We start from the raw sequence: 27,793 nt of genomic DNA, 5'->3' as shown, positions 1-27,793 counted from the left end.
GATGTAAACAAAATTGAATTCGGAACAGCACTAAAACAGATGCTAAGTTATCTTTGTTGTAAACCAGAAGAGATATTAGAGTTTATAATGGAATGTAAGCAGATTATCATAATGTTATTGCAAAAATTACAAGAAAGATGCCCATTGAAATATTCTTTAGTGAGGAATGGTTCATCTTTGTCTCCAAATGAAATGGTTCAAAACAAGGAAATATCCGCTGTTAAATTTAAGGCTCTAGCTGAGAGTGCATTAAAATGGCTTTCAACCGATGATGCAGATGATGCAAAACAATAATATGATGAATTTGTTAGTGCAGAAAGTGTTCGATTTAATAAAAAGTTTGAGTCTTTTAACAAGTTAACTGATTCTGTTGATAAATTTCTTAACGTCTATTTACACAAAGCTCTGAAGTATTCAGCATTGTGGAAAGTCTGTGCTATCATTTTTGTGTTATGTCATGGCCAAACTATGATAAAACGAGGATTCAGTGTCATCAAACAGTTGTTGGTCGAAAATCTGCCAGAGAGATCTCTTATTTCTCAAAGAATAGTTTATGATCACATCAATTCTCATGACATTGCTATTCATCAGTATGAGCTCCCTAGCGATCTTTTAAAAAGTTGTAAGCTAGCATACAATTGCTACAATGCAGTATTGAAAGAAAACAAGGATCAGTTAAAGTTAGATGAAGAAAGCAGGAAACGTCAATTGATTGATAGAGATATTTTAGTTATTAAAAAACAGAAAGAAAGTGTTAGAAAGTTCATTGAAGTTCTTAAATCTGATGCTGACAAGTTAAGCATTTACTCAGAAGTAAAGAGAGACTTCACTCTTTACTTCTGAGTAAATGCTTGCAAAAGTCCTTGCAAAAGCAAATTCTTTTAGAAACACAATTTTAGAAAAAGAACAAACAATTAAAGACCTTGATCTTTCATTAAAAAAACTGGAGCAATCCAAAAAAGAGATAAAATAAAAAAGTTGTTATATATATATATAAATATAAATATATATATATATATATATATATATATATATATATATATATATATATATATATATATATATATATATATATATATATATATATATACATACATATATATATGTGTGTTCATATGATTTATATGCGTATTCAAATATAGTTATTTAGTTGTTTTGTTCTAAGACAATAAATTTTGCATTTACTGGTCCATTTTATTGTCGAGAAAAAATCAAAATATCCTTGAATAACCCAAAATTTCCTTGAAAAATCCTGGAAATATCCAGGAATTTAAAATTTACTTTTAGCTGGCCACCCTGATAATTGTCCATTTAATGATAAACAACATTAACAAAAATTTAATAATAAATATAAAAATATTTCAATAATCATCCTTCTACTGGTATCATGTAACCCAGTACTACCTGCCCCATGCCATGCTGCCTTGTAGGCAGAGATAGTACCTGTCAGTACTGAGATCTGAAAAAAAAAATAGCCAAATTTAAATTAGTCTCACAAAGAGCAAGCAGATCTAGTAAATTTTGCAAAAGGTAAGATTCAACTGATGGAAGGTTACTTCAAAGACCATGAATATTTGTGAAAGATATATTGAAACAGTCAGGTGGTGGGATGGTTTTTTATATTCAATATTTTGGGTTACTATGGGCGTGATTTAAGTTTAAAGAGAACTTGAGTCATTCATTAATAGAGCACAGCATCCCAAACAGTGACCTATGCAGTTATCTCAGTCCTGTTAATTAACTCTAAGTTGTAATGTAGGACTTCTAATGTGGCCTTGAAATTGTACACCAAAAGTATAATGTGCCTGACATTATCCATGCACATCATGGCATTGTTAATACTTTGATATTTTACAGCTGTTGATGGAATCAGCCCCTCTGAGAGCTACCTAGTTAGGGAAACCTTACTACCAGCTGGCCTCAGAACCATTAAACTGAGTTTTAGAGCGGTACCCTCATTAGGATATAACAGGAAAAGTTGCATAGCCACTATGAAGGAGGCACAAGCAAAAACCTATGAATAGAATCAAGAAGATCTAGCATTCATCATCCTAGGCAGGAAACAATGTAACACAGGTTTACATCTACGCCAGCTTAAAAATAAAGTGGTTCGAGGCTGATCAACAGAATTATTCTGCTTATCCCTAAAATCTTTGCCTAGGAGGGTTTCTATGAGACAATAGCTGGATACAGTTAACAAATGCCAAAGATAAGTGTTTTTATAGAGACACCATTTCTAGCCTTTACTCAACCAATAGTCTAAAAGCAGGGAATTTTTAAGTTGGAGTTAGTTTCTCTTTTAGGTAAAGGCAAGGACCTTGCAATCCAATAGTCATGTGACTATTATAATCTTTGCCAAGACTCCAATAGTCACATGACTATTGGATTGGCTTTTATTTTATCTTGTTGGTTCCAAGTCAAGTCTCATTTTACTCCATGGTTTTCACCTTCTTATGCAGCTGCTATATCTAATTGTAATCATTTTTTTTCATCTTTTTCAAATGAACAACTCTCTTAAGAAAAAACCCCTATTTATTATTGCAAGAAATCGATGTAAAAAGGTGCTGATGCTAAGCTTTATTTTTCCCAGTTTACCAAATCTTGTATCTTATTTTAGAAGTTAGGCTCTAAAGGCTTTTGGATAATCTTCAACATTAAAAAAAGTCTAACATACCATTTCTAATTCATGGTACTGAATTATTTGTAAAGAGCTTTTCTCCTTATACGGCTTTTGAATCTTATGGCCATACCCTTCCTGTTATTCTAGTTAGAGAGGTTAATTGATTGTTAGACATTTAAATCACTCCAGCTTCCATTGCTAAAGGAGGCAGTGAGGCTAGGGCTATTGCCTTTGATATATTTAAAGCTTTCAACAAAGATTGGCATGCTGGTCATCTCTATAAGCTTGCTTTTAAAAGTGTATCTGGAAAGTCTCTGAAATTATCAAATTATTTATTTCTAACCGCTTTGTAAAAGTCATCCTCAAAGGCCAACACTCTTCTTCATTTCCAGTAACTCTTGGGGTACCTCAAGGTTCTATCCTTGGTCCTGTTTTGTTTCTTATCTACATTAATGATCTTCCTGACAACCTTACATTTAAAATGACTTTCAATTGCTTAGAACATGCAGCCGATCTTGAATCTGGCCTCTTCTTTTGGATCTGACCTCACTTTTTTAGATCTTCACATTTTTGAATCTTTCTCACTTTTTCCTTGCTCTTTAACTCTATTCTTTTTTTCTAGTAACTCCCAACATAATAGTGGTTGCTTGCAGCCTCGTTGGGAGTGAATCAGAATTAAAAAATAATAATAGTTTAGTAAAATAAATTGTAATAATAAATATAATCAGTAAATTAATTTTTTTTTTTTTTTTTACCATAAAATGTCAAGATTATGTTGTTGTTTTTAAAAAAAAAAAGTTAATATATCAGATATATAAATACTTAAATTTATTATATTTCAGGCTGCCATAATTCTGTGTATAACAAAATCTTATTAGTTTAAGATTTTTTTAATTGTCTGCTGATAAAAAATTCTTAATTAGAAATTTAAAAAAAAATTAAAACCTAAATTTGCATCTCCACAATGTTATACTTATGTTTTATTTAGTTGTTTTTTTTTCACTCTTTCTCTTAGTTTGTTAGTTTTTTTTAATTGAAACTGAAAACTTGAATCCATACATTTATCTATATGTAATAACTTTTTAGGTACATTTCATTTACTGTCTTTTTAAATGATGTTGAAAAGGGAGGAGAACTAGTCTTTCCATTGGCCAATCATAAATATCAGGTAGTCTTATCATGCTCTACTTGTTTGTTTTTTTAAATGTTAAATTTGAAAAAAGAAAATATAAAAATGAAGCTATATAAGAAATATATATGGTTATATATATATATATATATATATATATATATATATATATATATATATATATATATATATATATATATATATATATATATATATGTGTGTGTGTATATAATATATTTTATATACTAATATATTTATATTCTACATATAAATATCTAGACTATTACACATAATTCTGGAGAATGGCGTGGCTATTACCAATACGCAAAAACAACTGGAAATCGATTCTTTTTTAGTGTTGATATCAAATTTATGAAAGATGGTGCAAATTGGATTTTTCAAGGAAATGGTAAAGATGAAAGTGGAGGGTTTACTTTTAACAACTCCATTATTTTAGGTATAATTTTATTATATTTTTATATTTTTGCAGTTCTGTGTGCTATTTTTATATTGTTACAAGGTTTATATTAAAAATAGTTTATTTAACCTAACGAATAAATTTATAGATGTGTTAATAAATAATTACTAAAACTTTTTGAGTTTTTTTTCAAAAACAAGATAAAGAGGGGGGTTTTGTTATCATTGGTTATTTATACTGCTTTTGTATCAATGTTTTTTAGCGAGATTTAATAAATTGCACTTTTTTTAGTTATTTGCAGAATTTTTGAAAAATAATATTTATATCATCAGCCCTCGGAATTAGAGTTGGCATTCGGCAATGCTGACCTAAAAGTGTTTGAGGTCGGCAAAAAATTGCCGACCTCATTTCTATGTTTTCTATGTCTGATGTGACCTCTAAAGGATTGAGTTCGGCAAATTATTGCCGACCTCATTTTTCCTAATTCCGAGAGTTGCATCATTTAGGGAATGGTGGGGCTATCTAATTTTTGTAGCAAGTTTTTGTCAATAAAAATTAAAATATAAGTTTGTAAATAAATTATCTCAAAAACTTTCATTAAAGTCAAAATCTAAAAAGTAAAACACCATTAGAAATGTTTTTTTTAAAAAAAACAAAAAATCTATTATTAAGATCCAAATAAATCTAATTTTTAAAAAAGATTAAATATTTTTACTTTTCATAAAAATGTACAACAATGTTTTGCAAAGTTTTGTTGCTGTGTGAATAACGCTTTTGTTGTTACTCAATAAAGAAAGAAAATAGGTTCAACTAGAATAGGTAACTATCAATCTGTTAAAAAAAATTGTTTCAAACTTTTAGGAGAGACTATTAAGTTTGAAAAATCTTATAATGATGGAAGTAACTCTATTATCAAGTATCATGGAAAAGTTATAGAAGCAACAAAAATATCAGGAAATTGGTGGGTACCTGGAGAGAATAGACTGCACGGAATATTTTTCATGTGGAATAAAGAATACGAGGTTTTTTTAATTTATTGTTTTTAATTTTTTTAAATAATAACAAGTAGTAATGCTTCTAGACACCAGTACACTGTATGCAGTTGTCATAAAAATTATGCTGTGGTGGCATTTTTATAATTCTAGGGGGTAATTAGTATTCTTTTTGTTCAAAAATTGCACTTATATATTATGCAAATGTAACATTTAACAAAACACAATTTATATAAACTTTTGTTTAAATTTTTTTGACTATTAATGAAATACTTAAAAAAACATTTTTACCCAGATATTTTCTGCTCGTGCAATAGATGAAGCAAATAAAAAAGAAGGCTGTCCTAATTCATCAGTTGTTATACAGCCTAAAAAAGGAAAAGCTGTTTTCTGGTACAATCATCATGTAAATAAAAAAAACGGTATGGTAGGAGATATAAATCAAGAATCAATGTCAGCTCATTGTGAGGTGCTTAAAGGTATAATTAGCACTCGTTATACATGCATGCATACATACATACATAAATATACACATTAATACATACATACATACATGCATACATACATACATACATACATACATACATACATACATACATACATACATACATGCATGCATGCATGCATGCATGCATACTTGCGTGCATACATGCATAGATACATACATACATACATACATACATACATACATACATACATACATACATACATAAATGCATACATACATACATACATACATACGTACATACGTACGTATTATAAAATAATATTTTTGTTATTTTAAAAAATTATTTGAATTAGGAATATGTTAGTTAGGTTTTTTAGGTTTTACTTCTAAACCCCATTCGTTAAGGTCGAAAAATTATTTGGATAAATTAATTTTTAAAATCCATTATTATTAATAATATAGAATATAATTAGAACTGCGGAGTGCACTTTTTAAACTGTGCATTAATATTAATGCATAGTTTAAAAAGTGCACTTAGGTTTATTTTTGGTTCATCTAGTATTTAAAGTGCACTTAAGGTTTAATTTTGGTTCATCCAGTTTTATAATATAAATAATTTTTTAATAGGAGAAAAATGGACAGCTTCATCTTGGATTAATGTTATTGGAGATGGAGATTTATTCCAGCGTGCATGGCGGCGTGGAAATAATATGTTGTTGGATAAGAAGCAGAGATCAATACTATTATCCACCATGGGCACTCAAGAAGATAAGTTAAATCATGAACCATATGAAAATGAGTTTCATCGTGATATGGCTGAACGTGGAAATAAAACTGCTTCGGCTGATTATAATGCTGGTTATAAATTTTATGAGCATAAACCTGCTTCTAATTCTTTACAAGCATTACAGCTATTATTTAACGATATGGACTCTAATCAGCTAGCATTAATTGCTAAAGCTGTTCATGCAAAGTTAGGTCTCACTTGTGTTAATATTGATTCTAAGTTTTCCTTATGAAATATTGAATTGCTTTGAGACTTGCTTATGATTGCTCTTAGGTATGCGATTATACGATAGTGAATTTTTTTTATGTAAATAATTTTTTTATAATTAAAAATTTAATACAGACCAGTTAATAATTTTTTTAAAGTAGTAGTTAAAAGAAGTGATTTTTATATCACGACGCTACTATGGCTCTCTCCAAAATGAATCTCCACATTTTTCACATAATGTTTGTATTTAGAAAATTTTCATTTTGCTATACATTTTTTTTTTCAAATCTTCTGAAGAAACGCATGTTTTAAACACCTATTATGGAATTTAGTTTAAACCGTATCGTTTTTCCTCAAGTTACCTAGCCAATATTGCTGGCTGTAATAAAAAAAATTTAGTTACCTATTTTCTTTTAATTTTGAGAGCCAGTCTTTTTGCTAAGGGTGATAGTATTAAACAAATTTTCGGACAGATTGTTCAGTTTTTAATCAATGCATCTAAAATAATATACTTTCATTATTCGTTATATAAACACTTCACTAGACTAACCCGTTAAATGCTTGAAATTTTATTGTTAAGCACTTCAATGAAGGAACTATATTGTATATATCTGTATTTTAAAATCTATTTCATTATTATTTAATTGTAAATGAAATTTGAAAATAATATTGTTTATCAAGAACAAAATTAGATATTTTTTTATTTATTTTTATTATCTTACTTTCTAGGATTGCTTTTTGCGATAATAAAGAAAATTTCTACCTGAACAATTTTTTGTAGTGTGTTGCTAGCATGCATATTTTGCATTTATAAGTAATTATATATAATAGGGGAGAAGGGGGCAGCTTTGAAAGAATGAATTTGTGAAACGTTTATGAATTTAAACGTTGTATAATTAAATATTTTGTGAAAATAATATCTACGCACATAACAGTCACTTGTCTTTCCGTAAATTTGATACAAATTGGACGATCTATATGATTGGTTTGTTTTTAAGGACAAATAGTAAACATTTTGGTATAAACTTATAAGATATTCGTTACCGCGTTTTTTGCAAATAACAAATTTTATGCTATTTATACGATAAAATAAGTCATAACCTTTACAACTTATAAAAATATCAAAAATTGAGCTTGTCTTGACTGGAAAAATCATCGTTTATTAATGATGCTGTCGGAGCAGTTTTGAACTTTATGAATGGGGCACTTTTCATTTGTTTCTTAGATTTTCCGCACTAATAAAATGTTACGGCTTATGTTCTGATTTAAAGTTAAAAATGGTTCGAAGCTATAAGAAAAAGAGAAACAGAAATTAAAAAGGAAGATTTTAACATTGTTGTTCCTTAAGTTGTAAATGGGTTTATGAAGCAGAACCAAGCTTCTAATACTTATAATATAAAACGTAATACTTTACACTACCGAATAAAGAAATATAAACAAGGTTTATTATCCAAGATCATTAGGGTTCACTTCTAAGAATGCTGTTTCACAAGTATTTAATAAAAATGAGGAGAAGATGCCTAAAGACTACCTTATAAAAAGCTCTAAAATAAATTATGGTTTGACATACAAACAAGCAAGGGAATTAGCATTTCAATATGCAATGAAACTTAGCAAATGTCCGGTTATATGGAGGGAAAATAAACAAGCTTGTATAGAGTGGTTAAAGGGTTTAATGAAACGTCACAACGAACTTTTACTTCGTAAACTTAAAAATACAAGATTGTCTCGTCTTGTACAACAAGTTTTAATCAGTACAATATAAATCAATTTTTTGACAACTATGAAAAGATTTTTTAAAAAAACAGTTTCACTTCTGATAGAATTTCTAATATTGATAAAACCAACATAATGACAGTACTTCAATCGTCTAATGTTATGGCGGGAAAGCGAAATAGTATCGAAAATTAACTGATCGAAAAAATGATTAATGGTGGTATAATGTATGTTTTGAATAGTTGCATGGAAGTATAACACTAAAATAATGCATATCTATCAGTATTTTCTAATTTCTCCTTTATTTTTTTTTAAGTTTCAAAAACCAAACCAAACAGGTTCTGCATGATTTTTTAAGTAAGTAGGAAAGTGTTCCAACATAAACATGTAGGGAATTTTTATAACTATTACAAAACGTTATGAAAGATAATAGACAACTTGTAAAATATTTTCATTTAAGCTCTCAGCAACTTGTATAATAAACTCAATAACTTCTGGTATGGAAACTTTATTAAATAACATCTTGTAAAATACAATATGATAATTTTTAACAAATTAATTATCATATTGTATTTTACAAGATACAAATAACTACAATATTTACAAATTTATCCTTAAAACTTTTTATGGTTCGTAAGTCTTTATTGATTTTGACTAAAAATTTTGTAACTTTTTATGGTTTGTTGACATTAAATGTAAGTAAAATCAAAACATCTTGTTTTAAATTGTTTTATAAATAGCCAACAACACAACATTCATTATTTATTGTTCTACTAATAGAACTTTTAGTTTATATTGTATAAGTTATACAATTATACAGTATAATTACTGCACTTTAAGTCAAAACCGCAAAATACTGGCCTTCTATTTATTCTGCTTTTGGAATTTTCGAACCTTTCCTTGTTTCACAATTTCGATATTATTTCGGAAAGTCCCTTTTTGATATTATTCCTTTTTTCACAATTTCGATCTAATTCGTTTTTTGAATTTTCGATAGTATTCCTTTTTTCACAATTTCGATGTTATTCCGGAAAGTCCCTTTTCGATATTATTTTCTTTTAAGCTATTTCGAGATTGCTCTGCTTTTCGGAACGTGAGCAGCTAATTAATATGTGTGGTATAGGAAATGCTCTCAGATTTCATTCCACCTGTGTTTATATTTCCTAGAGCAAAGTTTCATGATACCATGACAACAGCAGGGCCTCCTGGTTGTATAGGATATGCAAACCGTCCAACAAGCGGTTGGATGACAGGGAAATCGTTTTTAAAGTTTTAAAACATATTAAAAAATTGTTAAATGTTCAAATAATTATCTAGTCTTACTCTTAATCATCAATGAGGTTTTCAAAGTCAATTTCATTACTTAATTTCTGTTTAATGGTTAGTATGTTCAAGGTTTCTTAAATCCAGGGTACCAATTGTAAATCTAAGGTAACTATGGTAACTATTTATTATTATTTTTTTGACAGACTTCTCACAATTAGTCACACTCATTGCATTATAACTGTAATAGAAACTGAGTTTTCAAGACTAATTTAAAATGAACGACAAAAGTTCAAGTTTTTGTTTTATCTTTATATTTGTTTTATCATGACCAAAAAATTCCACTTTCGTATTTATCTTTCAAAAGATTTGATGAAGTAAGAATGTCATATTTTTTAGCAAGAACATAAAACTGTTCAAATTTTGTAATGACTTCTTGGATCCGTTGAGTCAAGAAAAAACAAACATTTTCCTTCTTAGCTTACATTCATACGACAAAACAGCATGATCTGATCCTTTACCTGTCATCTTATTTTTACATCGATGATCCATGATTATGCCCATATTATCACAAAGTCCTTATGCATAAACGACTGCTTAATTAACTAATTGATTCTTATTCTTTGTTAAAAATAATTTTAAACCTTTTAGTTTGATATCACATTGTTGTATGTTCAATCCTTTTGTTTGGAGGTAAATCTGCCTACCATTTATTTCTTGAAGGACTGACTCCCACACTCCGAGAAAGCATAAAAACGAAAATGATTGCAATGCAAACAACAGCACCCCAGCATTTGATCTAGTACATCTGTTTTCTTCTTACAAGTTAATTGCTTTATTAAATTATTTAAAATTTTTGCGTAATTTTTTAAAATTTAAAAACACTAATTGTAATCTTGTGTTTCTATCATGCATTGAGTCGAGGAAGAGTAAAAATGCGAAGAACTGCTCCAAAAAATGTAACAGCGGCTGATATTGGATGTACACCTGCTAAATTTAGTGAATGATTTGTATATAAAACAAAATCTGCTTTTCCATTAATTTCTTAATGTGCATCTGAACACCAATAATGTGACCAGACATCACAGCAACTGGACTACAATTGGTAGGTGATAATTAAAGTAAAGAATTTTTTTTCCAGTTTGACTCTCAGAATGTCTTCACGTAGTACGGGGTCAACAAACGTACCAACAAATGAACGAGTTCTAAAAGAATTTTTTCATTTCCAGCAGTTTTGTCTTGATTTGCATTGCTAAAAAGTTCCGCGGTGACCTCTTAGAGATAAATGTTGTTTAGCTAAGAGCCTAATGAAATCTAGCAATTTTGACAGTATCTCCCGCCACTTCTTGACTTTTCCTTAGTTTGTTTTTGTTTTTTTTATCAATTGTTTTCGATGTCAAATTCTAATTCTAATCTCAAAACTCCTTCCATTTTGTTAAAGCTAATATATGGTTTTTATATTCTCGATTCATGAAAAAATATTTTAGGATTAAGTTTCATACTGAATCCATTCACAAAATCAAAGTTTTTTTTAGACTTTTTTCAGCAAAGAGTTTGCAACAAAACACTAAAGAGTTTTCTTTGAGGAAGTGTATATAATCTATGACCTCAACATATTTTCGTTGGTAGAGTTTAATAAAATCACATGTTTTCTGTTTTTTTCTTTTTGCGCTTCATTTTTATGAATGTTTTAAAGAAATGCAAACAAAGTAAAACTCAAGATATATTTTAAATCTTTAAAATTTAAGTGTTTACTATGAAAAACATCTGAGAAATTTTTTTTACCTTTAATTATGTCGCGCTAAACTTTGGGTTAATTTAGACTAAATAAGTTTATAAAAATCAGAAAAAATTTTACTCAAGAACTCATCAACATTAAACAAAAAATATTATTTAAAAAATAACTACTGCATAAATAATTATTTTGCGGCATCGATTTACGTCTTAATGTTCAGTTGAAATTTATATTATAACTTACATAACTATAATTTATATAGAGTTTTTTTAAACAAATTTTTCGCCCCGTTCCCAGCCTCCCATCAGCTACGCTATTGTATAAATGAGCAAAATAAATGAGCTTACTATACATAAAGAGATAAAAAAAAAATTATACATACACTTTTACATACAATATTAAAACCTATATTATACGTTTCATATATTTATTGAACAACAGTGAACATCAACATATATAAATAAGTAACAGCAACAAAAACAACGACAAAAATTAGCAAACAAAAGGCAAACTCTATGACCGACAACAACGGTCATGTGAGTGGGCCCGGGTAATACATCCCCTCCCCCGCATTTTTGAAATTATTTTCTAATTTGGAACATTATTTTTTTTTAACTTGTATTTGTTTTCATTTGTCTCGTTTTTTTTTTTTCTTGTTTTTTTAATTTTGTTTATTTATACCCCTAAATTTTGTTTTTACTTCTTTTCTTTTTTTGTAATCTATTATCATTAAAATAATTTCTTTTCTTCCTTTATTTATTTATATTTTGATTTTCATCATTAAACAAACATCTTTATTTGCGATGTTATTACAAAAAGATTTTTTTTTGTTTTACTAAGAAATATATTAAATTAAACGATTTTTATTAAACAATTTATTTAGCTATCGACTGTTTTGATTTTTTAAGTTTCATTTATTTTTACATTATGTTCATTCAATGTTAAAAAACTTAATTTGATTTAATATAAAATAGATTTCATTTGCATTTTTTATTTATTTATATTTTTTAATATCCCTAATTAAATTTATTACTGTAAAAAACATTCTAAAAAAGTAAGTTCAAGGAATGTGTGTGTGTACACATTGTATGTATATACAGTGGCGTAGGAAGTTCAAGAAAGTCAGGAGAAGGTGCGTAAACGGAAATTAAGGGGGGCTGAGACTGCAAGAATCAGAGTTTGAATGAAAAATGCATTTTTTTTCAATGTTAGGAGGTGTCTTCAACCCTATTGCCCCCTGTTCCTACGCCAGTGTGTAGAAGGGGTGTTCAAAAGAATAATATTTCCAAAACGCGAATACTCAAGAAGCCAAATTTGGAGCAAATATAAAAAAAATATAATTACAAAAAAAAAGTTCAAAAATAATGATATTTACCTTGTGCTCAAGCGGCAAAATACCCTTAAAAATACCCTAAATTGTTCCTAAGTAATTTGGCTTTGAGTGCAAGGTAAATCTCAATATTTTGATAAATTTTTAATAAAATTTTTTTTCTAATGGTCTGAAGTTTTTTTTTTAAATTGCTGTGTATCCTAGTTTTTTTATATTTGTTGTTTAAATTAAAAAAGGTTTCGCAAAAAAATATTTTTGCACAAAAACGCAAAAAAATTTTGCGAAAATACGCAAAAAAAATTTGAAAATTATGCAAAAAAACAAACATTTTTTTTGCATAATTTATGCGAAATCTTTTTTTAATTTAAACAACAATTATGTAAAGACCAGGATATACAACAATCTAAAAAAAAATTTGAACCATAATGATCTATCATAAAAATTTTTTTTACAAAATATTGAGGTTTACCTGCACTCAAAGCCAAAAAATTTAGGAACAATTTGGGGCATTTTTCGGGGTATTTCGCCGCTTGAGCACAAAGTAAGAATCGATGTTTTAGGAATTTTTTTCAGAATCGTATTTTTTATTATATTTGCTCCGAATTTGGCTTCTTGTGTACTCACGTTTTGAAAATTTCATTTTCTCGAACACACCTAACTTTCTAACATCTTTTTTGAATACACCTAATTTTATTTTTTGGAACACACATTTTTGAACTCGCATTTGTTTCCTTAATTAATGTACTTTTTCCGGCGCGGCTCCAAATAGCGAGAAACCTAAAGCAAAAATCTAGTCCTATAAAATAGTCCCTAAAAACGCTTCTGTTTTGAAATTTTAAAACTAAAATATATTATCAAAATTAAATATTAAAATATTTTTTCAAAATTAAAATATTTATCATAATTAAAATATTTTATCAAAATTAACTACTTTCTGATAAATGAAATATTTTATTAATATTAAAAAACTACTAACCAAGTCAGGAAATACTCCACAGAAATTTTTTTTTCTTCCGTACTTACTTGTTGGACCTGTACGTAACTATATTCTAATATTTCACACGAGTCGCTGTTAGTCGCTTTATTCAAAATATTTTAAGTAATTATAAGTCATCTAGGATTCATACATATACATAAAGAAGATAAATTTGTTAAAATTTATTCATGCAAATTAAATAAATCGGCATTTTAAGCATTTAAAATATCTTTTATAAATTTAGAATTTTGAAGTATCATTTTTTTAAATAAGAATCTTGGTTAAAAAATAGTGTGCTTGTTTTAATCTCAAAACAAAACAAGTAAAAGGCTGCTAAAGATGAATTTATTTAATATTAATTGTTTTGTGCTGTTTTTACAAGTAGTTATTTTTTAAATGACTAAGTTAAAATGTGTAAGCTTTTATATGTGTATAACTCAACTATATTAATATATATATATATATATATATATATATATATATATATATATATATATATATATTATATATATATATATATATATATATATATATATATATATATATATATATATATATATATATATATATATATATATATATATATATATATATATATATATATATATATATATATATATATAGAGAGAGAGAGAGAGAGAGAGAGAGAGAGAGAGAGAGAGAGAGAGAGAGAGAGAGAGAGAGAGAGAGAGAGAGAGAGAGAGAGAGATAGAGAGAGAGAGAGAGAGAGAGAGAGAGAGAGAGAGAGAGAGAGAGAGAGAGAGAGATTAGAAAGTTTAAATATTAATAATATTAAAATAATTACATATGATATTACCATGTTAATATTAGAGTATTTTACATCTGATGAAAAACACTTTTGATGTAAATTTATATATAATCCACTGTCAAATAAAAAATATAAACATTTGCAGGCTAAAATGTCTATAATTATACATTTAACTATCATTTATAAACATTTTAAGTAAGTTGTGACACTAGATTTTTGAAAATAGTTTATCATTTTATTTAAACTTAATATCCTATTTATAGAGATTGTTGTTGGTAAATAAAGATTTTTGGCTTTAAAGAGTTTTTGTTGGCAAGGTTTTTAAGTTTATGATGGAGATTTAGGTGTCATTTTTAATGGTTTCAATGAAACAAGAAAAATATAAGGTAATAAATAAAAAATTTTTTCTACTTTAATGAATTTTTTACTTTATAATTTTTTAATGAAAATTAAAAGTTTAAGGATTATTTTTTTAATTTTTCACTTACATATCACATCAACAATATACGAGGTTAAAAAGCATTATCTGTAAAGGATACAGTTTAAATGTGTATTTGATTTGCATACACAATTGAATGAAATAGATGAGATTTTTTCTAAAAGAACCCAAGTTCATTTTTTCTCTTTTGAAAAAGGTACAAATCTAACTGTTATTCTAAATATAAAATGATTCATTATTTTTATTTATAATTATAAAATTATTGAAATTCAAAAAATACTTTGCCTGATAATTTGCTTTTTTATTTTTCTTAAAACACATAAAATGTGACCTTTAAGAAAAATATTTTTCAATTCTATTCAATTGCAAATAAAATGCATATAAATATATTGTAAAAATACATTTAAACATTTTATATTGAAATATTATTCAGACATTAATAAGAAATAATTTTTGACAATTGTATGGTTAAGTGGAGGATTAGTGGATATTTTAACAGTGGTACATTCATAGAATTATGTGGTACAACACAAAGTTAGAAGAGTATCATATTCTGTTTAAGGACGAATCTAAGGATTATATTATTTTGAATCATATTGATGGAATTCAAATAATTTTAGTTAATTAACTGTAAAACATTTTGTCTTATTAACATGTTTTCAAATTTTATTTTATTTATTTTTTCTCTCTTTTGATAATCTGAAACTTAAAAAACTCTTTAAAAACTTTAAGTACTAGATTGGCAAAATAGAACCTTTAAAATAAGAAAATTTCTAGGACTGTCCCATTTGGTTGGTTTCTTATTTAAAAAAGAAGAAGTGTAATGAACAGTTTTTTATTTAGTTACTACAAAGTTGAAAAAATAATTCTTTTTTATTTATCTCTAAAGATCAAGATAATATAATTATATAATAATATTTATAATTATATATCAGTCTTTAAGATAGCAGTGCACATTAGGGTGCATCAAAAAACAACAATTTTTTAAAGTTGCATTGTCTAAGTTTTAAATGTATTCTTTATAATAAAATAACACTAGATTTAAAATTTTTTGGATAAAAAATATTTTTAGAGGCTCCCCAGACCTTTGAACATTTAAAGAGTTTTTAATATATAAGTCAAAAAAGTTCTTCAAAAAAATTCCTCAAAAGCAAAATTAAGTAAAAGTTTAAGTAATTATTACAAAATTATTATTACAAAATCATTAATATAAAATTAAGTAAAAATAACATTTGTTTTATAAAAACATGTTAAGAAAAAAAATGCCTTAACATTGTAAAAACTTGTAAAATTGCACTTTTTAATTTTTAGTTTAAAATTGAAAGTTTTTATGAAAAAATAAAAAAAAAAATAAATAAAAAAAAAAAAAAGTTTTTACATTAAACAATAACTGTTTTAAAATTTTTACATAATTTTGCTTCTTTCGAGTACCAGGTTGAACTACTTTTCAATAACTTTTATATAGTGCACATTACCAACTTTTTGACTTTAAACTTAATTAAGGGATCTAGATTTGATCATATTCTAAGAGTGTTACTCATGACATATCTAGAAGTGTCACCACCACAGGGAGGTAACTATTTTTTTTAATAATTTAAAAAAAAATTTATTTAAAAAAATTAAAAAAAATTTTGCACATCAATTTAAAGATCATTTAAAGTTTGTTTGCTGCAGGTAGGATTTTAGAGCTGAGGTTTTTGGTCCAGCTCGATTAAAGTTTTTGGCTCCAAAAATTTTTTTTTATTGTTATATTGAAGTAACTTAAGTACTATTAATATTTTATAATTCGAAATCTTGATTTATACTTAAAAAAAGAATATTATCTAAAATAATATTAACTTAAGTGCTCAAAATACACTTGCTTGTGAGGCAGACATATAAGTGCCTATTCTGGACTCCTCTTGTATCCTTTATTGATATTCTTCAATTCCCTTTAAAGCTGATTTCATTTTTAAATGTCCCATTTCTTTTATTACTTTATAGTTGTCAATGAAATTTCTATTAAAATTATTTTTATTTGTAAAATTAATTTTGGTCATGTTTCTCCTTTTTTACTTTTCATCAAACACCTTTTTAAACTTGCCCTCTTTTCCATCCAAATTAGATTTGAATAAAACTGAAAGAAGTGCTGTATATGATACAGCTGTATTACTTATTCTTGACTTTCTATTGCATATTTGACATATCTTTTATAAATTTTTCTTTTTACTACTTTTAAGCCTTGTTTTGCTCATATTATTTTTTATTTTTTGTAATAGTTTTCTATATTTAGCATCATCATAAACTGCAGATAGAGAAGTTTTTCCTCTTGTTTCTGCATCGATTTTCTGATGTCTTCTGCAATTATTCCTTGATTCTTCTCAAGGTCAGTTTTCAATTTCAACCATTCTGTTAAGAACTCTCTTGGAGTAATGCTAATTCCTTAAAGTTTAATTGTCCCATCATATGGCTTTTAAATATATCACAAAAATGACTTAATCCATCCCATATTTCAGGGCAAAGAAAAAATAACCTATTAACTGCAGGAAATTGCTTACACAGTGGGTTCAAAAATAAAAATCGTTCAGTCATATGAAATCTTAAACTCCAGTGTCTCATTATTCAAAATAAGAACAAGTTTTTATCGCTTTTTTGCTAAACATATTGTATGTGATTTTCTTAGTTTATTCACCATATACTGTACTTTTGCCAAAAGTTGGCAAATGTTTGTTTTTTATAGCATCAGGAATAGAAAAGTGTGAATAATACTGTGTACTAGCTTAGTAGAAAATTGTTGACATCATTCTGAGACAACAAAGTTTAGATTTTTTTCCCAAGTTGCATCACATTCTTGTTTGTATCTCTAAAGATCAAGATAATATAATTATATAATAATATTTATTATTAGATACTCCTCTTGTTCTTCATACTGTAGCTTTATCTAGAAAATTTTCATCACCTGAATATTTGTTTAAAAGTGTGATTGCCCAAAACGTATTGGCCAGATTGTCTACACTTGCCCATACTATTTGATCTTTGCTGATAACAAATCTGTATAGAGTATTATCCACCATTTTTTGACAGCCGCAAGTTATATTGTTCTTCTGTATCTATTAGTGCCAAAGTTTTAACTTGAATTTTTTCAGCATAATAATATTTAATATTTATTCCTAAATAGTTCTTTTGGTATTGAGATTTTTTTAATGTTGATATTTAATATTAAATTGATTGTTAAATGTTGGTATTTAATTATTTCAAAATGCACTGAAAAAACTAAACTAACTATGAGAAAGTTGAAAAAAAAATTGTCAACGAAAGATAAAAAAAATTAAACCTAAAAAAACTTAATTAAAATAAAAGAAACTGTTTTTGATCAACGTTACTGCATTTTTTTTTACAGAATTCTTTCTTTAAAGATGCAGTTGAAACTAATGTTTTTAACTAATGACACTTAAGTAGCCTTAATTAAAAATCGTTAACTCTTTAGTTATTCATTCATCTGTAATATTAAAAAAGTTAAAAACATTAACTAATGTTACTTAACATTAGCTAAAAAAGCACAACTGTTTTTTCCTTTAAAGACACTAAATCAAGTTGATGTTTATAAAATATACTGTAGAAAAAGTTTTGAACGATTTAAATTGATCGTAAAAAATGTGTACTTTTATAAATAATAAATAATAACAAAAATAATTGATGTTGTCTTTTGCTATGATTTAATTAAGATAGGTATCGCTTAAAGTAAGTGTTTGCGTAAAATTATTTTCAATAGTAAAATTATTTTTAAATATATATCAAATATATATCAAAATAACGAAAGCACAAAATTAAATTATTCTTCAATACTAATCGATAAGAACTTGCACTTGCGTTTTTTTTTTTTTTTTTTACCATAAATAGTTTAAAAAAATTGCAAACAATATACAAGAAGTATGAAAATCTACTTTGTTCAAGTAGTTTTATGAGTGTGCTGTTGTAGATATTACTTCAAACATTTGTTGTAGATGCTACTTCAAACATTTGTTGACAAAAGAACGATGTATAACATATAAAAAGCCTTTTATAAGCACAGTCTTCAGCAATTTTCAAATTTCACGATCACTCTCGCTGACATTATCTTGAGTGTGCATAATCACACTTGACAACTTATTATAATTTTACAAGCGCAATATAACATGCTTGTCGATTTTTTTCATCACAAGCCTTCACATGGACATACAGCTTGATGGTTTTTGACAAATAAAATGTTGGTTCTTAGACATTAAATTTTTTGTAACTTATTTTAAATTTGAATTATTGCTTACTTATTACTTTACTCACTTATTCAACAGGTAAATGAATACAACAAGATCAATAAGTGCTTGTGTTACACAAGCTCTTAACTCAACTCTGATTACTACAAGTATTAACAATTCATGTAAGTTGCCTACTTTATATTAGTTAAAATGATATCCTGTTTTGAAATAATTCTTTTTGATTAGGTATTTTATTTGTAAAGTATGAGACAATTCTGATACTCTAGTTTACTTTAGCATAATAATATAATATCATTATATCACAGTAAATATTTAAGTATTATTCCAGAAATATCCAAATGAAAATATACTATAACAAGTTTTAAATTATTATCATATAAAACAGTAAATAAAATTAAAATCAATAATTATGTAAATTTAATGGGTGATTTCTTTTTGCGTTAATGCACAATACATAAAAAATACATATAAAATACACAATTCATATAAAAGTAAACTTATTAGTTTATTTTGAAATGTAAAATTAATCAGATTAATCTAATTAATTTTACATCTAAAATTAATTAGATTAATTTGATTAATCACACAGTGTAATCTGTATTTATCAATGGCAAGCAATTTATTTTTATTGAAATAAAACAATTGTAAATTGAATTAAATTTTAGTTTTTAAATTGAGCAAAATGTTTTTGAGTTCTGGATGTTGTTATAATTAATGTTGTAATGTTTTTTAGTTACGAATTATGGAATTTGTTGTAGACTTTATATCTTAGTTTGCAACTGGACTCTGCTATTGTGGTTTGGTAACTCCTAATGTTATAATCCTTGGTATGATTGTACCATCTATTAATGGTACCATCCAATTTAACTCAAGATATTCTCCTGAAGTTTATGATTAATCCACATTCAAATGTTTTTATATAATCATACTTCTTTCAATAGCTCACAAAGAGTATGCAGTTTGCAAGCCCTTAATAATTGTTATAATTATACCTCACAAATGTATTTAAAACACTTACAAAATGCAGCCATATACTTGGAGGCACTAACAATATCTGGTGAATACTAAGGCCAACAGTGGTACTTCTTATTGCAAATTATTCTTGTAGAACTTCTTTTTTTAGTCCTTTTAATATTGTTTAAAAAACAAACTGCCTCAGATAAAATATAAAATTTTTTGATTATTCTTATTCGGTTCTGTAACAGTGTTGAAATAAAACACTGTTTCATTCTACTTTATGACTTGATTAACATTGAATCCAATATATCATAAAAACTAACAGGTTAAATAATTAGAAAGTTCTCCACCATGGCACTCCAGTTCTTTAGATAAAATCTTTTGATTTTAAGACATCATTACACTTGTAACATAAACCTAGTAGTTTTTTAGTTTCTTTATTACAATCTTTATTACAAAGTCACTAAATTCTAAGTTTTCAGCTATATTAAAACTGTTAATTTCATTCTCTTAAATATTTCTATAAATTTGTTCGTTTTGTTATACGTGATTTTACTTGTGCTGTTGGAATTTGACATAAATTAATGTTATGAAATACTATTGAAAGTAGGCTTTGCTGTTTCTTACCATTTATCATCAAACTGACTGGAACCGTAAAAATACAGGTCTTTGTAAATCTATTCTGCATCAACCTTTTCTATACTTTTTCATAATATATATATCTTAGCTTCCGAACCCGTAAAACCCAGGTCATTACCAAGCCTAACATTTCTATACTTATCTATTCCACACCAATCATTTCTATGACATGCGATTACACATCATCATATGACCAGGCAAATTTTGATTTGACGATTTTATATGACCAGGCACATTTTGTTTTGACGATTTGACCGCGGCTATTTCAAAAAACATTATTAAAACGCGCTGAATGAAAAATATTCTGAGTTATACCATAAGTGAAATAAATTACATAAATTTACAAAAACTTCTCAACAAACGTTTTTATATTAGCAAAACACTTTTAGATAAAGTAACAATTTACTGGTAATGATTTTTTTTTAAGTATAATTGACAGTTGTATATAATTTTTTCAAATTTATATTATATAAATTGTTTAAGTATGCATTTTTTATAATAAACATTATTAAAAAATAAAAAAATTGTTTTGTTTTTATAAACGATGACATTCTATGACAACAAGTCTCTTAAATGAATTTTAATATAAGAATAATTAAAGTTAATACATTTGAAAAGATAAACAAAATTTCGTTGAAAAAAAAGAGACAAATGTTTTAGAAAGCTGTTAAATTAAATAAGTTTGATCTTAAATGCTTTTATAATATCGAAACGCTTTTTAATTAAGTAACAAAACATGGAAGTGTTTTGTTACTTAATTTTTGTTAAAATCTTGTTTTGTTACTTTTACATCAGAAAATGAATTTTTATAATAAGTATTAATAAAATGTTGTTTTTTATACTTACATAATTATGTATTTTTTATGATAAATGTTAATCTATTAAAACATGTTTTTTTTTAAAAAAAGTACAAATGTTAAAATAAGTATTAATAAAATGTTGTTTTTTATACTTACGTAATTATGTATTTTTTATGATAAATGTTAATCTTTTAAAACATGTTTTAAAAAAAAAAAAAGTACAAATGTTAAAACAAAGAATGAAATAGTTTTTAATGCGTAAATTAAATAAACTAAGAATTTTAGTTTGATGATTTTTGTTTTAGTTGGGTTATATATCTATATCGATATATATATATATATATATATATATATATATATATATATATATATATAAAACATGTTTTTAAAAAAAAAAAGTACAAATGTTAAAACAAAGAATGCAATAGTTTTTAATGCGTAAATTAAATAAACTAAGCATTTTAGTTGGATGATTTTTGTTTTAGTTGGGTTATATATCTATATCGATATATATATATATATATATATATATATATTATATATATATATATATATATATATATCGATATATATATATATATATATATATATATATATATATATATCTATATCGATATATATATATCTATATCGATATATATATATATATATATATATCTATATCGATATATATATATATATATCTATATCGATATATATATATATATATATATATATATATATATATATATATATCTATATCGATATATATATATATCTATATCGATATATATATATATCGATATATATATATATATATATCTATATCGATATATATATATATATATATATATATATATATATATATATATATATATATATATATATATATATATATATATCTTAGGGTACCACCCTAAGATATATATATATATATATCTTAGGGTACCACCCTAAGATATATATATATATATATCTTAGGGTGGCTCTTAAAACAACATTTTTGAAAAAAACCTGTTCCTACCCCTTTACTTTGTTCTATATAATATTAAAACACTAGGTTTAAAATTTTTTTGAACAAAAAATTATTTTAGGGGTAGCTCAAGACCCTTAAAAATTTGACTGGTCCCTAAAATTTTGAAAATAAAAAAAATATATATATTTATATATATATATATATATATAAACAGGTTCAATATAGAAATTAAAAATTAAATATATTAATTACCGAAGAAATGGTTATGGAAATTTTGCACTAAAAATTCCATCAGTTAAAAAAAAGTTAATAAGTTAGAAAATTAAACTCTTTTTTTAATAAATAAACTTTACGAAAAGGCGAGCTGAACAATATAAAAAAATTGTTTTATTTAGATTAATAGTATTTTAATTTTAACAAACCCTTTTTTTTTTCTGCACTTCCTTTTGAGTTTATTATTTATTTATTTTTGTGAATTAAATTTTGCACAAAATAGTGTAACTAGTTTTTTAGTTTGAACTTTGCAAATTTTCAATCAAAGTTATTTTGTTCTATTTTTCATTAATTTTATAATGATAGATTTAAATTGAAATTTAACTCGACATATATATATATATATATATATATATATATATATATATATATATATATATATATATATATATATATATATATATATATATATATATATATATTTATATATATATGTATATATATATACACACACACAGTGGCATCCAAAAGTTTGCGGACAGGCAAAAAAAATAAAATTTACATATTTATCAGCACATACTTTACTAAAGTCAACATATTATATACCAATCAAAAGGTTTTCAAGTTTACAATTATGTTTTGAACAAATAATGATTATCTAATTAACATTTTAAAATAGGTTTACAAATCAATGGTTTTTGATAAGTTCAAAAATTTGCAGACAAAGTGTTTTTTTTTTTAAATAGTACAAATGTTTCAATAATATTTGATCACAAGTTTATATAAAAGCAAAATCACATTAGTGTTTTGTAGGATATCCTTTACAGTCAAGAATGGCTTGGCATCTATGAGGCATAGAGTCAACTAAATGAATATAAACGTCAATGGGAATTGTGTCCCATATTTCCTTGATTTTATTTAATAAATTAACGTGACTTGTACACTTGATTCCTTTTATTTGATGGTCAACATGTTCCCATAGATGTTCAATGGGATTTAAGTCAGGCGATTGGGATGGTCGCTTTAAAACATTAACTTTATTCTTTTTGAAAAACTTGAAAATCTATTTCGCTGTATGTTTAGGATTGTTATCCTGTTTTTTCATCCTCATATTCATCCTCAAGGCATTTTATCCTTTGCACAAGGTAACATAATAGTCTTTCATTATATCTTTGTACTTTTCTTGATTCATAGTCTCAATAATTTTATGGAGTGTACCAACTCCATTCCTGCTTAACATCCCCAAACCATTACATTACTTCCTCCATGTTTTACGGTAGGCAGTTGGTATTTAGGATTGTATCTTGTACATTGCCTACTGGATGTTGAACATATCTGATTCCATCTGATCCGAACAGCATAAATTTGCTTTCTTCACTAAAAAGAATTTTTGACAATTGTTGGCTACTCCACTTAGTTGCTCTGATGCAAATTCTTTTGGGCGTTACAGTTTTTTAAAGAACTAATGGCTTTTTAGCTGGATGTCTTCCGAATAAATTAGTGTGCTGTAAACAATGTTTTTTAGTAGAACAACTACAATTCATTCCATAGAGACGTCTCATTTGTACGTTTATATTGACAGCTGTCAAGTAGGACTTTTTTTTTTGTTTAGTATCACGAGCTCTTTATCCTGATAATGCGTTGTTTTGCATGGCCTTACTGATTGATTTGTATCCTTTGTAGATATAGTAAGCTCATATCTCTTCATAGTTTGTCCAATAGCAGGCTTACTGGCTTCATAAAGCTGTGCTGTTTTACGAAACCAATTTCCATTTTGAACTGATTCCAAGATCAATTTTTTCACTGGAGATGAGATACATTTCTTAGATCCCATGATCTCAATCACTTATAAATAAAGTTTGAAAATTATTTCCACAAAGTATTTGTTTATAAAATCAACAAATTAGCAATTTTGTGGAGAAAATGCCAAAAGGTTTAACATTTTCCCCACAATTTGATAAATTTAAAAGTTTGTCTGCAAATTTTTGATCTTATCAAAAATCTTTATTTTATAAACCATTTTTAAAATGTTAGTTAAATAATCATTATTGGCTCGAAACATAATTGTTTACCTGAAAACTTTTTGATTTGTATATAATATGATATATTAAGTGGTGTATGCTCTGAAATATTAGTAAAATTAAATTTTTTAATGCCTGTCCGCAAACTTTTGGATATATATACACACACTCACACACACACACACACACACACACACACACACACACACACACACACACACACACACACACACACACACACACATCTATTCCTGGGCAAAGTTTTTGTTTAGTTACTTTTTTTTTAAATGAACAATTGTTCATTAAAAAGAAAGTACTTATCTGTTACAAATAACTCATTAAAACTCATTAAAAAATATTCTTACAGTTGTCATTTTTTTCAGTTAAATGTTAATTCTTGCAGTTGTCATTTTTTTTCAGTTAAATGTTAATTCTTGCAGTTGTCATTTTTTTCAGTTAAATGTTAATTCTTACAGTTGTCATTTTTTTCAGTTAAATGTTTATTCTTGCAGTTGTCATTTTTTTCAGTTGAAAATTCTTGCAGTTGTCATTTTTTTCAGTTAAAAATTCTTGCAGTTGTCATTTTTTTCAGTTAAAAATTCTTGCAGTTGTCATTTTTTTCAGTTAAAAATTCTTGCAGTTGTCATTTTTTTCGGTTAAATGTTAATTCTTGCAGTTGTCATTTTTTTCAGTTAAATGTTAATTCTTGCAGTTGTCATTTTTTTCAGTTAAATGTTAATTCTTGCAGTTGTCATTTTTTTCAGTTAAATGTTAATTCTGGCAGTTGTCATTTTTTTCAGTTAAATGTTAATTCTTGCAGTTGTCATTTTTTTCAGTTAAATGTTAATTCTTGCAGTTGTCATTTTTTTCAGTTAAATGTTAATTCTTGCAGTTGTCATTTTTTTCAGTTAAATGTTAATTCTTGCAGTTGTCATTTTTTTCAGTTAAATGTTAATTCTTGCAGTTGTCATTTTTTTCAGTTAAATGTTAATTCTGGCAGTTGTCATTTTTTTCAGTTAAAAATTCTTGCAGTTGTTATTTTTTTTTCAGTTAAAAATTCTTGCAGTTGTCATTTTTTTAAGTTAAATGTTAATTCTTGCAGTTGTCATTTTTTTCAGTTAAATATTAATTCTTGCAGTTGTCATTTTTTTCAGTTAAATGTTAATTCTGGCAGTTGTCATTTTTTTCAGTTAAAAATTCTTGCAGTTGTCATTTTTTTTTCAGTTAAAAATTCTTGCAGTTGTCATTTTTTTCAGTTAAATGTTAATTCTTGCAGTTGCCATTTTTTTCAGTTAAATGTTAATTCTTACAGTTGACATTTTTTTCAGTTAAAAATTCTTGCAGTTGAACAAGACTAGCTAGAGTTGTGTTCATAAGATCAAAAAAAAAAAAATTAGCAAATTACACTATTGCAATTTTTCTGAATAAATTAGTTTAATTTAAAAAAAATCATTGTGATTATGAAAAGGTTGTGGTAAAAATATAGAAATGAAAATCACCTACACATAAAGTCCCATTTTTAATGTCAGAGAACATAGTGCTCAATCAATTTAAAAATTATTATCTTTTTGACACTCTCAAATGTAAAAAATGTGACTCTGGTAACCTTAACCAGCATTATGCTCCTTATAACTTTTTTTGCCATTCACCTCTCTCCTCCCCAGCTTACAGAGCTAGGACTGATGTTGTTTAACATTTTGTTTAACTTAAAGTTTTAAAATATTTTTTAGCTTTAAGAGTTGTTCATTACGTTATCATTGGTTCTTCAAGTTTTGTTGCCTTTTTGATAATAATGGTTGCTGTATTCTGTGTTCGAAAGCTTTTAGTGAAATCAAAATCAATTAAACAAAAAGGGTTAAAAAAACATTCATCTGTGTCATGTAGAGATTCTACTACTCCTCACTATGAGGATATCGGCCATGCTGTTGAAATTGATTATGAAAAACTTGTTAATGAAGATATACAATATGAGTCTATGATAGATCTTAGAGTATTTGAAGTACCTGATATTAAAGTTCTTAAAGATGAGCATCTGCCTGTCTATACTATTAATAATCATAAGAAACCAGAAGGACTAAAGAATGTTTTATCCTAAATTTAAGAATGCTATAGTTTTTTTAATGATAAAGTAATTTCTAATTAAATATATTTTTATTCAGTTTTAAGCTTGTCATAATTTATTTTTTTATTTGGGCTTAATTTTTATTTTAATGGTTTTTTGATTCTGTCTTTTTAAATATATTTTTTAAATTAGTCATTTTTCTACTTAAAATTTTTTTTTTTCTTTATAAAACTTTTTTTTTTTAACATGCTATGTTTTGTTTTTTCTTTTAATCTAAAGTTTTCAATTGTATGAACATTAACTAAAAATTATAGTATTTATAGAAATAACTATATATATATATATATTATATATATATATATATATATATATATATATATATATATATCTTTATGAAATAAAAATTGTATTTATATTACTATATGTTGATATATTTTTATATGACTGTAAGAAAGAAAATTAAGTAAAACATAGAAAAATTAAATTTGTAATTATATATGTATTATAAAATATTTGAAGAATTTTAATTATGAATTATTATTTGATATAAAACTTAGAAATTTATTTATTGTAATAATTATGTTAAATATAAATAAGAATAAACTAAACTTGTTTTAGTTTGCATTTAATTCATTACATAAAATATTTATAATCCACACTGCCACTAAGTTTAATAAAATACGAAACAAAAAATATTTAAATTTTTATTTCAACTGGCTGACCTGTATGAATAGGAAATGTTTCCAAGCAATTGGTCTCTTTTTTTAATTTAAAAAATGGTTCTTGGTTTATCTTTTCTAGATATCGTGTTCCTAGTTTTGCCACTTTTTGAGAAATAAAAGTTAAAACTAAAAGTTTTAGTAAACAAATTGCATTTATCAAACAAATCACTTTTATTAAAGTGTAAAGATGCATCATTTTAAAATAAAAATATGTGCTGCAAAAAATAACTCCGATAGTGTTATTTACAAATTATGAGTTACAACCCAGGAAAAAAAGCTTCTTTTCTTTATACTTTTAAAACATATGATCTTCCTTAAACAGCAATTGCTTTAAAATTTATAGTTTATTTTAATTTTTTT

General features: G+C 25.8%; 2 protein-coding genes across 2 annotated transcripts in view; both read left to right on the top strand.

Annotated features, from left to right (window-relative positions):
* LOC100206310 (transmembrane prolyl 4-hydroxylase) overlaps positions 1-7,289 on the top strand; it is a 47,037-nt gene extending 39,748 nt beyond the window's left edge. Inside the window, exons 6-10 of the mRNA XM_065801151.1 lie at positions 3,707-3,788; positions 4,029-4,206; positions 5,029-5,189; positions 5,455-5,638; positions 6,235-7,289. Coding sequence (XP_065657223.1) covers positions 3,707-3,788; positions 4,029-4,206; positions 5,029-5,189; positions 5,455-5,638; positions 6,235-6,626 — 997 coding nt within the window. The 3' untranslated portion in view covers positions 6,627-7,289. The remainder of the gene's footprint in view (positions 1-3,706; positions 3,789-4,028; positions 4,207-5,028; positions 5,190-5,454; positions 5,639-6,234) is intronic.
* A 6,369-nt stretch (positions 7,290-13,658) lies between these two features.
* LOC136082114 (uncharacterized) lies at positions 13,659-26,928 on the top strand. Its single transcript, XM_065800678.1, has 4 exons — positions 13,659-13,679; positions 14,654-14,776; positions 19,140-19,225; positions 26,380-26,928. Exons 3-4 carry the CDS (start codon positions 19,144-19,146, stop codon positions 26,742-26,744), a joined length of 447 nt encoding a protein of 148 aa, XP_065656750.1. The 5' UTR covers positions 13,659-13,679; positions 14,654-14,776; positions 19,140-19,143; the 3' UTR covers positions 26,745-26,928.
* Positions 26,929-27,793: the final 865 nt, after the last annotated feature.

Source organism: Hydra vulgaris, chromosome 07, assembly GCF_038396675.1.
Source record: "Hydra vulgaris chromosome 07, alternate assembly HydraT2T_AEP".
In the NCBI taxonomy this organism is placed as follows: domain Eukaryota; kingdom Metazoa; phylum Cnidaria; class Hydrozoa; order Anthoathecata; family Hydridae; genus Hydra; species Hydra vulgaris.
Note: the sequence above shows the minus strand (reverse complement) of the source record. Positions and strands in the feature narration are given on the sequence as shown.

What these genes read in the sequence shown, in the direction of transcription:
- LOC136082114 (XM_065800678.1), top strand. Translation starts at nt 19,144, where the DNA reads ATGAATACAACAAGATCAATAAGTGCTTGTGTTACACAAGCTCTTAAC. An exon ending in TACAAGTATTAACAATTCAT is followed by an intron (nt 19,226 to 26,379) that starts GTAAGTTGCCTA and finishes AATATTTTTTAG; the next exon opens with CTTTAAGAGTTGTTCATTAC.